General features: G+C 38.3%; 2 protein-coding genes across 3 annotated transcripts in view; one reads left to right on the top strand and one right to left on the bottom strand.

Annotated features, from left to right (window-relative positions):
* samsn1b (SAM domain, SH3 domain and nuclear localisation signals 1b) overlaps positions 1-9323 on the top strand; it is a 38881-nt gene extending 29558 nt beyond the window's left edge. The window contains exons 9-13 of the mRNA XM_017439045.3: positions 4910-5042; positions 5274-5425; positions 7631-7819; positions 8536-8686; positions 9016-9323. Coding sequence (XP_017294534.1) covers positions 4910-5042; positions 5274-5425; positions 7631-7819; positions 8536-8686; positions 9016-9203 — 813 coding nt within the window. The 3' untranslated portion in view covers positions 9204-9323. The remainder of the gene's footprint in view (positions 1-4909; positions 5043-5273; positions 5426-7630; positions 7820-8535; positions 8687-9015) is intronic.
* A 5078-nt stretch (positions 9324-14401) lies between these two features.
* The window catches only part of gdpd5a (glycerophosphodiester phosphodiesterase domain containing 5a), a 40626-nt gene continuing 37735 nt past the window's right edge, over positions 14402-17292 (bottom strand). Inside the window, exons 15-17 of one of the 2 annotated variants that reach the window (XM_037979177.1) lie at positions 15973-15987; positions 15603-15715; positions 14402-14898 (exon numbers count right to left, since the gene is read on the bottom strand). In XM_037979177.1, the coding sequence (XP_037835105.1) occupies positions 14819-14898; positions 15603-15715; positions 15973-15987 (208 nt within the window). In that variant the 3' untranslated portion in view covers positions 14402-14818. The remainder of the gene's footprint in view (positions 14899-15602; positions 15716-15972; positions 15988-17292) is intronic. The other variant, XM_037979178.1, reaches the window with a different exon arrangement.

Here is a 17292-nt window from a genome sequence, read left to right as displayed (position 1 = left end):
AGCTAGGACGGCTTTCTGGGCTCCAATCTGCTCAAACCAGAAGGTTTCTAAAGTTTAATAAAAATGAAATTACGGTGTTAGACTAAATACACTGCAAAACATTTTTAGGGTTGTTTTTTTTTTCTTACCGATTCCAACGTTCTCCAGCTAGTTTCCAAGAACATCAACCGAAGCAAGCAGTAGCATAGATCACTCTCCACCTGTGTCTGCATCTGATGCAGTCTGAGAGAAATCTCTGCACTGCAGTCAAAGAGGTGGGACAATCAACTTATGAGCTAATGTGAAATCAGACCATGCTAGTTATTGGTTATCAGTCCATCATCAAAACGAACACTAAAGGTATATTGCAAGGTTTTTTTTTTATTTTTAACACTTTTTAGATATATTTATGAGCTTGTTTTTTAACCCTGGGTTACACTTGCACTAACCTTTTCCTTTTTTTCCCCCTTAGTTTCTCTGTTCCCCCATCTCTTTCTCCTTTGTTTTTAGTATGTTTGCTAATTTTACCCATTCTTCTTTCTCGTTTTTTTTTCCTTTACAAATTGGGAGGGGCCGCTTGCATTTGATGTTTGACTACGCCACTTGCGGCTACGAGGGCTGCAGCAGCATTTTATGGGGTAAAAAAAAGGATATCATCAACAAGTCTACAAAATATCTAAAAGATCAGTCGCAAACTACACGAGTATTAGTAAATTTTAAAAAAGCATGTCAAAAAGCAAATATCATAGGAAACTTCCCTTATTTCATGTGGCCTCCATCTTCCTCCATGACTAAACAAAGCTGTTTCTTTCGAGCAGAAATGCTTTTATGTATTTCTTCTGCTGATATCTCCTCCCATGTCATAACTGTCCTGTCCTTTAACACTTGCTCAGTCAATTTGTCTCTCACTCTCTGGTAAACTTTCTCTTTCAGAGAATCACACACTGCATAATGCATTGGTTTCAGTCAGGACTTTGTGGAGGCCATTTATCCTTCTTGATGAATTCTGATACCTCCTCTAGATGGACCTGGGTTACCCTACTTGTGTGTGAAAAAGTTGCCTACATTCCAGGAGATGATTGTCAACAAATAACTGAATTTAGCATTTACTATTAACCTTGGCTGTAGAAGTGTCATTAAAATGAATGTTTGTTTTCCCTTACCAGGATACTCCAGCTGAAACTTTTATCTCTTTTGAAACTCTGGAAGTTTCATGAAAGAGGTGAGATTTCTTGTTTCCGTTTCCCATAAGCTTGATCGATTTAGCTATCTCTAACATAAAGTCTTTCTCGTCTCCTTTGCACATCATTGGCCAAGTAACGATAATTCAAGTTACGACAGCAAGATTTTTTTCCCTCTAAAATTTTTGTCCCTCCTTGATACCTGTATCCTCTTGAAGGGCTTCAGGTCCAGTTCTTTCACCATTCTTTGCACAGAAGAAACCAGAAATACTATTCTATGCTGTGCTGGAGAGGCTTCCCCTCTACTGCACAATGGGAAACGGGTGTATATTTTCCTAGACTGCACACCAGCTGTTGCTAGATGAAGAAGGTGCTCCATGGCTGGGCTAATGTTAAATTCGGCCTCTGGTATCTAGCTACTTTACACATCCCCATGTCGCACAGATCCATAAATTTTAAAATGCGGACCTAGCTTTGGACTATGTCAACAAGAATTTGGACTCAGAGACAACCTGACTTCAGGACAAGTTTGGAGCTCTTTGTTTTTTTCTGTGTGGCTGCAGCTGAGAACCACACTTTAACCTTGTAAGATCAGCTGTGTGCTCCATTTGTCTCTGGTTGCAGTCCTGGGCACAATCTTTATTTGGCTGATTATGACATCAGTTTTTTACTTACAACACAGGGGTACTGGTTTATTTTATTTTCATAATTATTTTTCAGCCTAAAAAAACATGACTGACTGATAAATGTAGCATAATCAAAACTGTTTGTGGCATTTTTTCTGTTTCAAATGCTATTTTATTTTATTTTTATGGGGCAGTTTTATGTTTAATGTGATGATGTTTCTGAAAATGACTTTTTCTTTCTTCTTCTTTGTTCATTTTATTACATGTTGAAACCTTTCTTTATTTATGGCTCAGCTAAAGAAGTCACCTCCAAGTGTGGGTTGGGATATTAGTTTTGCTAGTTTGAATTGGAAGGGTCTAACCAACCTAATCAAACACAGTAATGTTTTGCACTATCTTTGCCATCTTGATGTTCATATAATTTACTTATAATAGACCCATTTGTGAGATGTAGACAACACTAGACTGAAGAGAAGCTGAGTTGGACAGATGTATCTTTAATTCTTCCAGAAAATCAAGGGGTGTTACCATTCTTATACATAGAGATAGTCTCTTTGTTTATGTTAAAACAGATGTTTACTGAATCTTTTAATACAGACATGCTTCCCAAAACATGAACCACGTCTATTTTGTTGCTTTTGAAAATGAGTAAAGACCCATCATTATGTGTTCATATCAACCCAACAGTTGGTTAAATGTTGACTTGAAATTCCTGGCAAAGTTAGGAGCCGGGCTCATAGAAGTAGTTCTACCCTAAATTATGTCCCTAGATCAAACTGGGTTTCCATGTATGCTTTACCTACCTGCATCTTACATCCTGCTATTATGTGCTGAACTGTCTCAAGGGCATTTTTGCATAGTCTGCACCTTGAGTGCTGCTTGGTATGATAGACCCCAGCCTTTTTTGCTCTTGTGCTGCCATGATTAGTGCCTCTGTGCTGTCATTCAGTCCAGCTCTCTCTAGTCACTGGTAAGATTTGTTGATATCAGACACTTCCTTAATCTGAGTGGTACATGCTGTTCCAGAGATTATCTTTCCATGATAGTTCCTCTTGTTCCCTCTCTTCCACATAGGTTGCTGCTGTCTGAGACATCCACCCAGCAGTTCATCATTGGGGGCTTTCTTCCTGATGTACTTCAGGATCTTAATTATTTCATATTGTACAGTGGTTCTGACGCTCATTAGTCTTCTGCCTCCTTCCTTTCTCTTAGATTACTTTCTTAGGATGCTGGATTTGTAGAAAACCTGCCATGCATTGTGAGGAGCTTTTGTGTCTTGATGTCAGTGCCTTCTATCTCCTCCTTTGGGCAGGCTAATGTATCTGATGACTGTCACTGCATATGTGTTGATGGGTTTGACTTTGTTTTTGCCATTCAGTTGGCTCTTCAGGACCTGTCTTACTCTCTGTAGGTACTTGGTTGTGGCTGACTTCCTTGCGGCCTCATTATAGTTGAAATGTGCCAGTAGTATTCTAAGTTTTTTTGTAGCTGTCCTGGCAATGTTGTCTTCAGGTAATTGAAGCATTTCAGTTGTGATCACTTTGCCTCTCTTTGATACCATTCAACCACATTTGTCCAATCCAAATGACATACCAATGTCCTTGCTGTATATCCCGGTGAGGTGGATCAGTGAGTTGATGTTTCACCCTATTCTGGCAGACAGCTTGATGTCAACCATGTAGAGAAGGTGACTAACGAGTGTTCCACTTTGGTACCAGTATCTACAGTCACTCTTTGCAATGATATGACTGAGGGGCTTCAGGCCCATGCAGAACAGGCATGGGGACAAAGCACAATTGATGCTGACTTGTGCAATTGGCTTTGAATTGGCCTCTAGAGTCGTCTTCTACTTTCCCATTGAGTTCTCAATAAAATCTCTTAGTGTTCTCTTGATGTTGTACAGTTTCAAACACTCCAGTATCCATGTATTTGACATCTAGTCATAGGCTTTCCTGTAGTCAATCCAAGCAATGTACAGGTTTGTGTGTCTGGTGTTACAGTCTTGAGCTATGGTCTACCAGTAGCTGGTGCTTGGCTCCTCTAATCTATCTATCTATCTATCTATCTATCTATCTATCTATCTATCTATCTATCTATCTATCTATCTATCTATCTATCTATCTATCTATCTATCTATCTATCTATCTATCTATCTATCTATCTATCTATCTATCTATCTATCTATCTATCTATCTATCTATCTATCACACAAGTTTTCATAGTGGTTGCTGTCCTCAAATAAATTGTGTTTTAGTGTTTTTCTGCAGCTGTCATTAAACAGCTAACATCCTCATAGTCTTTTCCATTCCCAGCTGCTAGCCAAAGAGCCATCAAAGCAATGGCTAAAAAAGTTTTATATGTTTGGGTGTTAAGTGGCCTTTTTTAAACACAATCTATTGTTTTATTGAGCAGTTGCCTTGAAAAGTCGCCGATGATGGTTTCACAATTGCGTCATATCCACCTTTTTCCATCTTCAGTGAAGCTCAAGGCATCCTGTCAGTTTTAGTTCTGCTTTCTTTTTTAAATCAGCCATAACACCTTCTAGAATATTAAGGTGGGTTTAGAGAAAACATTCACTCACCAACAATTTCAAATCTTATCGGTTGATCATACTGTCTATCAGGATTTGGGCTCTCATTGTTTTAATGGTCTGGTATGAACACTGATGAGCCCATGTTTTATAGCTTTATACATCTTTACATTGACCTTGTTCAGTTGTTTATCCAGCTATTCAATTCAGAACTCAATTGTTTTTTTTTTTAAAAAGTGCAGAATTTTAATTTTTTCTTTACAGATTGGAGCCCGTACAAGAACAAGAAGGTGAAAGCTGAGCACATTAAGTTAAGGGTTTACATTCCCTGCAAACCACATTGGTCTTGACTATAAAAAGTGAGGCAGTGTTTACAGGATTACTACATTTGTATTTCTTGTCATAGTAGCTACATGTCTCAGCAAACACTGGGATACAAGCTGGTTTTGAACAACAGCAGCTATTCTGGTTTGTTTGTCCCAAATTCATGTGGTGGGAGATGGATTTAGCTCCCAGAGGCCTACCAACGAACATTACAGTGTGGAGCAAATGAGGGAAGAGTAAAAATCTGTCTTGGTGTTTTTAATCTGCAGAACAGAGACACACAACGAGATGAAGCAGAGAAGAGGAAGACTGGCATTCAAAAGACATTTACCAAAGGACACAGGAAATCCAGAAACTCCATGGAAAGCCTCTATAGCCTCAACAGTGGAAAAAGCTCTTCAAGTAAGCACCTCCAGGCTCCGAACCAAGTGTGCATTTCACACCACACCCCAACAGATTGTTGTGGAATCTGCATTCTGATACTTTATTTAAAAGGCTCATAACAAATCAAAAGCAGGAGTCCCATTTCACACTTGTTATCTTGTCACGGACACTTGAATATTTACCTTAAAACTGTGCTCAGTATTAAACTTACCTTTTCCTGAACTGTCCTCTATGTGTTCTGTGATGCAGGTGGAGTTACCAGTGGGTCAGACTGCTCCAGCAACAGAGAAAGTCTGAGACTGGAGGATGATCTGTCCTTCACAAGACAGTTCTGTTGCAGAGCTAGAGTCCATACAGAGTATATGCCAAGTCCATATGACACAGAATCTCTCAGACTCAAGGTATGTGTGTCTGTAAAGTCAGTGACCATGACAAAATCGAACTGCAGAACTACACTTGCATTATAAAGATTTTATTGTCTCTGCTCTACTAGCTGCACATTTTATAAAGTAAAATTTTGGTCTAGATTTTAGGATGGGTGAGTGTGTGTATGTGTGTAAAAAAAAATCCAATTTCACAGCTCTTAAAAGCATTATTAATTTAATCTTCCATATTTTCTGGAATATAAGGCACACTTAAAAGCCTTCAATTTTCTCAAAAAACGACAGTGTGTCTTATCATCCTGATCACCTTATATATGTAAGAAGTCATATATTTTTAGTACGACTTTGGTAAACTACAAAGCTGCACCGCTTGCAGCATTAAGGCTCAGTTATAGTCAGGCTCTGAAGTGTTGCGCGGACCTGAACAAGTGGTGTAGGCGTTTATACTTGATGCTTACGTCGGTGCAGTATTCTTCCGGGAGTTTTGAACTGTTTGATTATCTTTGTGACCTCTTATAGAGGGATCATATAAATGCTGATACAGGCGAACCAACTCCACTAGAGCACCAAAATCGTCCATTTTGAATGGAGCGCGGCATGAGCGGTCTGCACCAAGTTACAAATATTGGGAGGTGCACACGCATTATAGTCTGGTGCACCTTATATATGACAAAAGTTTGAAAATGGACCATTCATTGGCAGTGCGTCTTATAATCCAGTGTGCCCTATAGTGTGGAAAATACAGTAAATGTAAAAACATCTTATTTTCATCCTAAGCCAAAAGACTTACACTTTGATGCTAAAAACCTCTCACATTCACCCTATAAACTATAATACAAAATGGGAAGAGGATTCTCATTCCCTATTTCTAGCTTGCTCAAATGTATTTTCTTAAAATTATTCAAACAATGATGTAAAAAAACAAATGATCTTAATTTGTGGAAGCATATGTGTATATCTGAACATGTTTATTGGAATCTTTTTTTGAAAAATACTGCAAACACTGGCCCTTTAAAATTTACAAACAACGCACTTTTATACCATTTAGAACAACTATTACAGTTTTACATTTTGTTTTGTTTTTTGTTTTAGGAAGTCTTGTTATATTTACCAGTTTCTACAGCGTCTTCCCATTTCTGCCCAGCACATTTATTCTAAACCTCTTTTAGACCTTTCAGAAAAAATTGGCAGAAATAACTTTTATTTTCAGCCTTTAAAGCATTTAAGAATATAACATGAATCCAAAGCTTTTGGTTATAATGGTAAATTACTCAACAGGTTTTAAAGAAAAATATCAGTCACACGTCCTAAACATTATACAGTGTTTACATTATACAGTGTTTATCCTGTACATAATTTCTCTTGACCTGCACACAGTAATGTTTTGTAACCTCCTCATGGTTGAGCCCTGCTATGTGATTAAATTTGAGTCTGTGGAAAGTTGGGAATAAATGTCTTTAAAAGTTGATATGAAGAACCTTACCAGTTGTAGGTAGGTCCTTAATGGCCTGCATTTCTAAAAAATAGTTTAAATCTGATAGGACTGACAAACTAATGGCTAGTCAGAATGAGGCCAAGTCCAAGGTGAACTACTACCATCTTAATACAGCTCAAATCATAAAAGAAATTATAGCAATTCATGCAAACACTTTACACCACTGTTGTTTGATTAAATAATGATTTACATTGTATTCTTTGGTTATTAGCAGCAGCAGTCAGCTGGAACACTTCCAGTGCAGCCTTCAATTTGACAGAAATTGCATCACCTTTCTGCTAAGATAAAAATGTTATGCAAAATTGACAACAATGTAAAGGTTTAAATAATAATGTTTGCATGAACTGACAAGAAACTTTGAAGTCTGGAGTTGTTTTAAAATGGCAGCAATCCACTTTGGACTTGGGTCCATTCAGATTGTATTGTCAAACTAATAATGGTTTGTATGAAAAGATCCAGCATGAACAACTATAAAATCTTAGAGACTAAACTTATTTAAAGCAGAAAATTCACTTTGGTCTTAGCTGCATTCAGACTAGCCCGTCAGTCCTGTAAGATGTAAACATTTTTCTCCAAAAGTTTTTTTTCTTTTTTTTTTCCATTCTCATTTTTGAAACTGCACAAGAAAAGGAAGTAGCTATTTTTTTTTATTTTCATAGTATATAAATGCTTTTGCAAAAGTTTGCTGCTATACAATTTTAGTACAACTGAGCTGACCTTTCATGCAGGTGGGAGATGTGATTGACGTTATGGCCAAACCACCCTTGGGAATATGGACAGGCATGCTTCATGGCCGAGTAGGAACTTTCAAGTTCATCTATGTGGATGTGCTAAGTGAGCAAAGTTCTGAGTCAAACATGCACAAAGGGCGATACAAATCAACCATACAGGAAGTGTTAAAGCGCCACAGTTTAGAGGTACCTTTTCATTGTCCAAATGCTGATTCAGCATTCACACAACTGTTTTCTTGGCTTTTAGTTTTCTACATGGATTTTGAAATCTAACTACTTTTGAATGCTTTGTGCTATTTTCATCATTCATATATCAAAATGCTCAGCTTATTCAGGAGACATCTGGATTTTGTAATGTTTATACTTTTCAAAATATTTAACTTTATTTCCAAATATTTTCCCAATTAAAATTTATGGAAATATTTTTACTTTATTTTAAAACACAGTTGTCTTTGAAATATGCTTCAGTATACTTGCTGTATTTGGTCTTCTCATGCTTCTTTTAGCATTTAGCTACCTACCATTTTGTTTTGTTTTTTGTCTTTTAGCTACCAGTCTGGTACCTTTAGCTTTTAGCTAGTTTTTGGTACTTTTAGTACTTTTAGCTACCATTTTCAGGACTTTGAAACTTTTAACTTTAGCTCGCCTTTTGCTACTTTTAGCTTTTGAATTGCATTTTGCTGATTTTAGTTTTTTAGCAAGTGTTCTGCTTCTTTTAGCTCTAAAAGAAGCTTTCAGCTTGCTTCTTCATCATTAACAATCATTCTGCATTTTGGCAAAAAATGTCAATTTTTATTTGTTTGTTTTTTGATTGTTTTAATTCTGCCCTCTGATCAACCTACACAGAAGAATGTGTTTTCTTAGATTGTGCTTCTTTCCCAATGTATTTTTTGCTTCATCAGGCATATTCCTCAGCTCTCCAGCTGAGTGGTTATCAAACAGTAGATGACTTGATGAAGCTGAGAGAGTGTGATCTGATGGAGCTGAATGTGACTAATCCAGAGCACAGGCAGCAACTGCTCACTGCTGTTAACTCCCTGCAGCAACTTCACTGTGAGGAACACACAACACCATTCAAAGGCTGTCTATCACAAACATTCTGCAGCAAAAATACTCAAAATCAGATAGTTAGAGTACAAAAAGGGAATAAAAAAAGGGGACATTGCATGTTGACTTGATGAATGTTGGAAGATTTCCAGGCCACAGCTAAAGAGGTTAAAGATAACAGGATAACGCCTGAGAATAGAGTGGGATGAATGATGACAGAAGCTGCAGCTTCTTCATGCCCAGGAAGTGTAGCAGTACAGGATTACTTTGTTCTTAGCTGTTCACCTCAGTATCAGCACAGTCCATCCAACCATGCCTGCTGCTTTTCTCCACAGCTGATAACCACGTGGAGAACGGAGCCAGTCAGGTGCCAGAGAGCTCAAGTGAAGAAATGAAGGCAGAGCTGAAGAATGGTCCCAGAGACTCAGGTTGTCTCATGACATCTGACATCCCTGACAGCTGCACAGAGGACACAGACTCTCCCTCTGAACACCCTGTACTGGCTGACATGAAAGTCTCATAAAAAGAAAGTTTATTCTTTCTGTTGATGTTAAAAATACTTGAAAATCTAGTTTAGTTTTTTTTTCTTTTCTTTACATGTTTAAACTGGACCGGACAATTAAAACTCTGTACTCCATTCCCATTCTGGTTTCTGTTCTTAGTTATTTGAAATAAAACATTTGGTTATTTAGTTTTCTTATATTATTACATTTATATTTACATCTATAAGCTATTATAATTAAACAAATATGCATTATCTGTAGATGAGGAATAAGATTTTGATAATGTGTTCTGTTCAGACTCAGTCTGTTTTGTCATGACATTTGAGACGGCTTTATTTGCATCTGAACAGTCATGGGGAAAGCAGAAGATGAGGATACATAATCCAAAATACAAACTTTGTTTATCTCTGAAAACAGTTTGACTCAGAACTCAAGCACAGTGCCTTGCGATTGTATTCAAACTCTGTGAACTTTTCCACATTTTGTCACATAACAACCACAACCTCCAAAGTATTTTATGGGATAGACCAACACAAAGTAGCACATAATTGTGAAGTGAAAGGATAATGATACATCAATTTCAGAAGATTTGTAAAAATAAAAATTGGAAAAGTCTGGAGTGCATTTTGTTGTGACGATTGTAAATGAAATAAAGACACGGGCAGTAACACTCAAACTTCATTAGAAACATGCTATCACGCCTGGCGCTATTAAAGAACTCTTTTAGTCTCATTCTTCCTGTGCACTTTTAACACTGCCTCTGCCCCACACTGTCCCAGCAGTGCCATCTACTATCAGGAAGTAACAGCAGCAGCATAAATGCATTCACTGTGTAGACCCAGGAACACAAACATCTCTCATTACCCAAACAAACATTCATATTCACTTTAAGCAAAAGTAGCATGTTTCCAAAAAAGACTACTATTACTGCAATACAAAATAAAATGTCTGCAATTAAAATTTCAACATCTCAGTTAGCAGAAATGCTGTTAATTGCATATAAACCTTTCATCAGTGGTGGGCCGTCAGGGCCAGCAAGGCCTTCTCTGCTGGCCTAACATAACCAAGAATCATGATCATAATTATGATAAAGGTTCATTTAATTTTTAATTTACTTACCCTAGAAAGTATTCAAAGTATTCATATTCTCTTCATGTCATATTATGCTCCTTCCAGTGCTGTTGTTTTTAGGTTAGAGTTTTTATCCAATCAGAATTCAGCTATCTTATGTTGCCAGAGGCTGTATGAAATCTGCCCGGGCCTTCAGAATCAACAGTGCTGGCATCTGTGCACTGTAAGTGAACGGGCAAATACAGTTGATAGACAGTTGTGATAGCCAATCAGATCACGAGTTGTGTCAGTAAGGCCCACTAGCTAGCCTCACGTTGAACGTGACATTTACGCGTCCTGTGATTGGATATGGATACTTACGAGTTTATAAATGCTGGCATAATGAAAGGTAATTATTGACTAAGTTGGACATCATTGAAGTGTGAACTAAGTGTGAACTGCACCGCTCGCCACTGCCTTTCATAAAACACAAAACACTATTAGAATTGCAACTGAAATTTGTTCAAAATCAAAAGACATTTGTTTGAAGTCATTCACTTTCTTTTCAAAAACTATTTTTAATACCAACTTATTTCATTACATAGTCTCTTTTCCATGTTGGTGCATGTCTTTGTCTTTGCAGTTTTTTGGTGTCTGTTTTGGGCTGAGAGATTCCTCTGCTGTATCAGTCTTTGGTGTTTCATTTGGGCAAAATGGCAGTCAAGTCACATTCCATCTTTTCCCATCGCTGATGATGAATGAACTCAGTCCAGTCTGCTGCTGTACTGACTGGGTCTCTCCTTTTCCCACATGAAAAGGCTTCATTATTCTGACCGTAGCTCCAACAGTAACTTTGGTGAGTTTGGCTCATTTCTTTTTGTTTATGTTAAGTGTACTTTTGGCTTGTTGTATATGGGGTGCCGTTTCTAAAGGAGCTTGTGCTCAAAATTCATGCCTAAATTTTGTCACATTTAGCTTCAAACACTGTTTAAAAATGTAGTGTTGATTTTCTGATGTCACTTTTTACAACATTTAGCTAGTTACATGTAATTGTTTCAGCTAAATGCTAAATATAAATCTAAATGCTAAATGTTAAATCTAAATATTATATGTTAAATCTAAATCCTAAATGTTATATCTAAATGTTATATGTTAAATCTAAATGTTACATGTTAAATCTAAATCCTAAATGTTATATCTAAATCTAAATTTTGGAACTAAATGTTTAGCTAATATGCAAATTTTTAATGCCTGAAACAGGAAGTACCANATAACAATGTGCCGGGAGTCAGGCGTTCTCCCCCGGTGTACCGAACGTGAAACGCTCGGCCAGCTGACAGCTGGCGAGCGGAGCAGGCATGTCCGAAAGNTGTCAAAACAATTTTGTAATAAGGTCATGTACTGATGAACCGAGCAGATATTTGAGACTTTCAAAGCCACATTCTCGCCTAAAAATGTTGTAAAAATCATGTTGTGTCACTTAAAGTGTAATATAGCAAAATAATGTGTCGCTCTTCACCACCATTGCCGCTTTGCTTAAAAGCCTCGTTTGGACCCGCAAGGAATTATGGGATATGGTGAGCTAGCAGCCGCCCGCTAGCAGCCGCCGCTAGCGCTAGGTGCTGGGTACCCGGGAGCGTGCGTCCGCCAGCAGCGGTGCGCTCTCGGTCCGCGCTCGAACCTCGGAACCTCAGCCTCTCTGCGTAGCAGCGGCCCCCGCCCGGCCGACAAATTATTTTGCTCGACGTGATCCCCCGCACACCGCTGCCGGGTACCCAGCACCTAGCGCTAGCGGCGGCTGCTAAAATTGTCTTTATCATAATTGTATTTCCTTCTAGGTGACAATAATTTATTGTATATATATATATATATATATATATATATATATATGTGTGTGTGTGTGTGTGTGTGTGTGTGTGTGTGTGTGTGTGTGTGTAGCATTTACTTAAAGCATTTACTTGTTTTTGTTACAGATTCTCTACAAAAGACAAGCTACACATTCTTTTTATAAAAAGAAAACAAAATAAATAATTAAATATTCTGCAGGTGTGACAAAAGGCAGCCTGTGAAATTGGAACAGGTATACATAAGTATTATACTGTATGTAAAATAATCATGGCAGGATGAGAAAGACAGAAAAGCTTCTTCTAAGAAACTTTTTAAATTGCTCTACTTCTTCCTTCGGCTGTTCCCTCCTCAGGTGTCACTACAGCAAGTCATCCTCCATCTAACTCTCTTCTGTGTCCTCTGTCCTCACTCCAACTACCTCCATGTCCTCTGTTACTGCATCCATATATCTCCTCTTTGTCTTTCTCCTGGCAGCTGCATCTCTAACATCCTTCTACCAAAATACCCACTGTCCCTCCTCTGCACATGCCCAAACCATCTTCAGCTCTGCCACTTCCAGTTCTGTCTCGTCTTTTTGTCAGTCCCACAGTCTCCAAACCATACAACATAGCTGGTCTCACCACTGTCTTGTAAACCTTTCCTTTGGCCTTTGCTGACACCCTTTTGTCACAAATCACTCCTGAAACTTTTCAGCATCCACTCCATCCTGCCTGTACTCTTTTCTTCCCTGTTCTCACCACAGATCACAATGTCATCTGCAAACATCATAGTCCACAGGGATTCCTGTCTGACCTCATCTGTTAGTCTGTCCATCACCAGAGCAAACAAGAAGGGGCTCAGAGCCAATCCTTGATGCAGTCCCACCTCCACATTGAAGCTATCTGTCACTCCTACAGCACACCTCACCACTGTCCTGCTGTCCTCGTACATGTCATGTACCAGTCGAACAGACTTCTTTACCACTCCAGATTTCTTATACAACAGCACAGCTCCTCCCTCAGCACCCTGTTGTATGGTTTTTCTAAATCCACAAAGACACAATGAAGTTCTTTCTGACCCTCTCTGTACTTCTCCATCTGCATCCTCAAAACAAAAATGGCATCTGTGGTGCTCTTTCTTGGCATGAAACCATACTGCTGCTCACAAAAAGTCACCTCTTGTCTAAGTGTAGCTTCCAAAACTCTGTCCTAGATCTTCAACGTGTGGCTCATCAACTAATTCCTCTCTAGTTGCTGCAACTCTGTACATCACCCTTGTTCTTAAAAATTGGTACCAGCAGACTTCTCCATTTCTCAGGTATTTTCTCACTCTCAAAAATGTTATTGAATAATCAAGTCAAAACCTCCCTGCCATCTCTCCTAGACATTTTCAAACCTCAACTGTTATGTCATCAGGTCCAGCTGCCTTCCCCTTCTTCATCCTCTTCAAAGCTTTGGAAACTTCACCCTCACTAATCTTTTTCACTTCCTGGTCCACAGCTTCTATAACCTCTACTCTTCTTTCCCTTTCATTCTCTTCATCCATCAGTTCCTCAAAGTACTCCTTCCATCTTCCCATCACTCTCTCCGCTCTTGTTAGAATGTTACCATTTCTATATTTAACAAGACTAACATGCTGCACATCCTTTCCAGCCTGGTCCCTCTGTCTTGCCAGTCAATACAAAACCTTCTCACCCTCCTTAGTGTCCAGCCTCTTGTACAACTCATCTTCTGTTTTGCCTTTGCTACCTCCCTCTTTATCCTATGTTGAATCTCCCTATATTACTGTCTACTCTCTTCAGTTCTCTCGCTGGCCTCCAGTATGGTGTCGTTTGGACAAACTCGCATGTTTTTTTTGGCAAGCATTTTAAGCCAAATGCCCTTCCTGATGCAACCCTCACCATTTACCTGGGGTTGGGGCCGGCACAAAATCCGCTCTGCAATGCTCCCTTGTAGCGTTTTTTTTTTCTTTTTCAAATGCTCATATGTACTGTTAAATGGCAACAAAAATAATAAATGCAAATGTAAAATAGACAACCCATTTTATTAAAACCACTGAAAATTCTTTCAGATAAAAACAGAATAAAGCATGTAATACTGAATGTCATATTTACATCAATTTAAATTACAAATGGTTCTGATTATTAAATACTTCTGTAATGGTGAGGAAAAACTCAAAGAAAGATAAAAAAAATAAACTCAATCAAGCATAATAAAATGATCTTTTTAATTCATGTCATACTAATTTGGTGGTGTTTAGGATCGTTTTTGGTATTAGAACAGATTTTCTGCATCATGCCATCTTTCAAGACTCCACTTTGATTCATGAGGTCGTAGTCATGTTTCATGTTTTCAGTGATGGATAATATTTAATCTTTTTTCCAAACAAATTTATAATGGTTTAAAGTAATAATTCTCTTTTTACAGTAGAAATGCAGGTAAATGATCTTTAAGAACTCACTTTAGAAGATTGTAGGGTAAACTGGCAATTTTACATAAAATTAATAAAAAAAACAACAACAATATCATACTATTAAAAACATTATCTACTCCATGCAGTGTTACATGCTTGAACAAAGAAGATAAAGAAACAGGTTGTACCACGATAATGTGTCAGAACTTTAAACTTAACATGTGAAACTATCACTTCAGAGTAAGCACTGCTCCCATCTTTTCTGATTCGGAAATATGTTTATTTAATGTCCAAACTTGGAAGAGAAATTGACGTCTGAGATATTCTGGATATGGCTGTGTGTTCATCAGCTGAGGCCTTCTTGAGAGTATCTCATGTTACCATTTTCACAGAGTTCTTCTGTGCTTCCCAGTCCGTTGTCAAGTTCTAAAAAAACAAAAAAACAAACAAAAGAAAAAACAGCTGGAGCTCACTTTTGATAACTTTTCAGCTTAATTGTGCAAACAAACTAGCGTTTCAACACAACAGTGTGTTAATCACATTTCAAGTGGACCCAGAACTAAGGCAGGTTATTAAAGCTGATCTAAAACAGGTGTTCATAAGTCTTTAGATAGAAGGTAAAGTCAAAAATACAAGTTTTCTGATCAGTTCACAGGAGGGTGGGTCTCACCATGGTGTCCACCCATCACACATCCAGTACACACAAAACACAAACTTTAATAAAAATAGACAGTGTAAACATGATAAAACATTACACTGTTCAGTCACTGACATACAAAGAGACCAAAGGTTGCAACATCCACAAAGAACAGTCGTCTGAACTGTCTTTTGGAGTTAACTTGATTGTTGTTGGTCTCTACAGGTAATTAACCTTAGCAAGACAAAAAGTGGTTATAACTAAATCAAATTTAGAAATACTAAGGTAAACTTTGATGTAGTAGTATCCAGAGGTCATCCTCAACACATACTCTGAGCACTAACTGTCTGTGAGACATCTTTGTGAAAAACCTTAGCACGTAAACAGCAGGTCTTGTGCTTCCATTTTATATTTCCAAACTGCTATGTCATAATGATTAAATGCTAGAACAGTAACTTTATCTTTTTGTGAGTGACTGCCATCTGAACTGTACCTGAGAAAATGAGCTTCTCCTTCATGATGTTGACATTTCGACTGGGCCGTCGTGCCACAGCACTCAGCATAATCTGCTCTGGGTTATAGTTCTGCATCCCACTAATCCTCCACCTGTTACAGCAAAGAGATACAAATAAAAAGTCATAAACAAAAGGAGAGAATAGGTATATAACAGAAGTTTTATTGCACTTCTTACACAAATAATTTGATAACATAGTTTACAATTTACACACATTGGTAAAGATTAGGAGTACAAGTACAGTGAGGGAAAAGGAGGGATCCGCTTTGGAGTGTCAGCTGTAAAAAGCACAAGTAGGACACACAGACAGACAGGTGGAAACAAAGGCTTAGGCAGATGCTACAGTTACCTGATCATATGATAGCTGACAGATGCCAGAAAGCAGCAGAGGAAGGTTGAAGGCAGATCAGGCAGAGCACAGGACAGAGACAGAATGTCAGAGGAGAAAGAGAAGACAAGACAACAGTAAGAGGCTGTAGAACAGGACAAACGCAGAAAGAATCTGTAGCCAAAAAAGAAAAGCTGAATGAAGAGTCAGTAAAGGTGGTATCTCACTGGGCTGCGACTGTTGAAGACTAGATGATGACTCAAAAATGCCTGAAAATGGGTAAATTTTCAGCTGTAGTGTCACTGAATTTTAGGTGTTTGGGACCAGTGAGTCATGTGGCTATATTTTGAACACCTAAGTTTTTGAAAATCCCAGCTTATTTTTGTATGTATGGTTTGCAAAAAGTTATTTAGGTAGTGCATGTTATTTTGTTGCCCCACACTGAAATGAAGTAGGCAGATCTGAATCAATTTTTGTTTTGTTTTTTGATTGATTATTGTTGTGTTTTTTTAGACCTAGTCATTTGGGACTATTGCCTCATATATTTTCTGTTACAGGAGAGCTCCCAGCAGGTGTCAAAAAACATTGAGTACAAGGTCTGAACAGCCCCAGAAAGTCCCAGACCACCTTTGAGTTAGACATGAGCCAGTATCAGATTATGACAGTATGATATTCGTCTGTTTAATTAATTCAATTCTAAAGTTATTGAACTTATATTATTTCTTCTCTGACCTATGTAAAGTTAAAATGAGATGATTATTGTGTTGGTAAGCTGATGTTAGTAATTAATTAACTGGTTATTAGCCTCCTTGGTGAGCCTGCAGTAAGCTGTATATATTTTACCTGCTAACATGCTAACTTCTGTAGCTTGTTGCAAATGTTTTGAGACAGTATTACAATGAAAAGAGACGGGTGTTGCTCTCTGGTAGACAAGCCATGACTGACTGGGTTATTTAGTGGAAATAATATACAACCAACCAACCCAATGTTGTCTTAAAACAAGCGTAACAACACCCCCTCCCCCCCGGTCACTGAACAGAACTAAATGAGGGCTCAGAGCAACAGGTAGGAGACGGGTAGTGCTGCTCAGTACTCCATGTGACCAGAAGAGGGAAACAAAACAAAATGTTTTGTCTTTGGTATGTAAAAAACTTCTCCCTGGGCTGCCACCTTATCGTGGTGGAGGGGTTTGAGTGTCCCAATGATCCTAGGAGCTATGCTGTCAGGGGCTTCATGCCCCTAGTAGGGTCACCCAAGGCAGACAGGTCCTAGGTGAGGGGCCAGACGAAGTGCAGCCCAAAGACCCCTTATGATGAATACAAGTATTGGACACAGTGTTCC

This window comes from Kryptolebias marmoratus, linkage group LG13 (genome assembly GCF_001649575.2).
Source record: "Kryptolebias marmoratus isolate JLee-2015 linkage group LG13, ASM164957v2, whole genome shotgun sequence".
NCBI classification, from domain to species: domain Eukaryota; kingdom Metazoa; phylum Chordata; class Actinopteri; order Cyprinodontiformes; family Rivulidae; genus Kryptolebias; species Kryptolebias marmoratus.
Note: the sequence above shows the minus strand (reverse complement) of the source record. Positions and strands in the feature narration are given on the sequence as shown.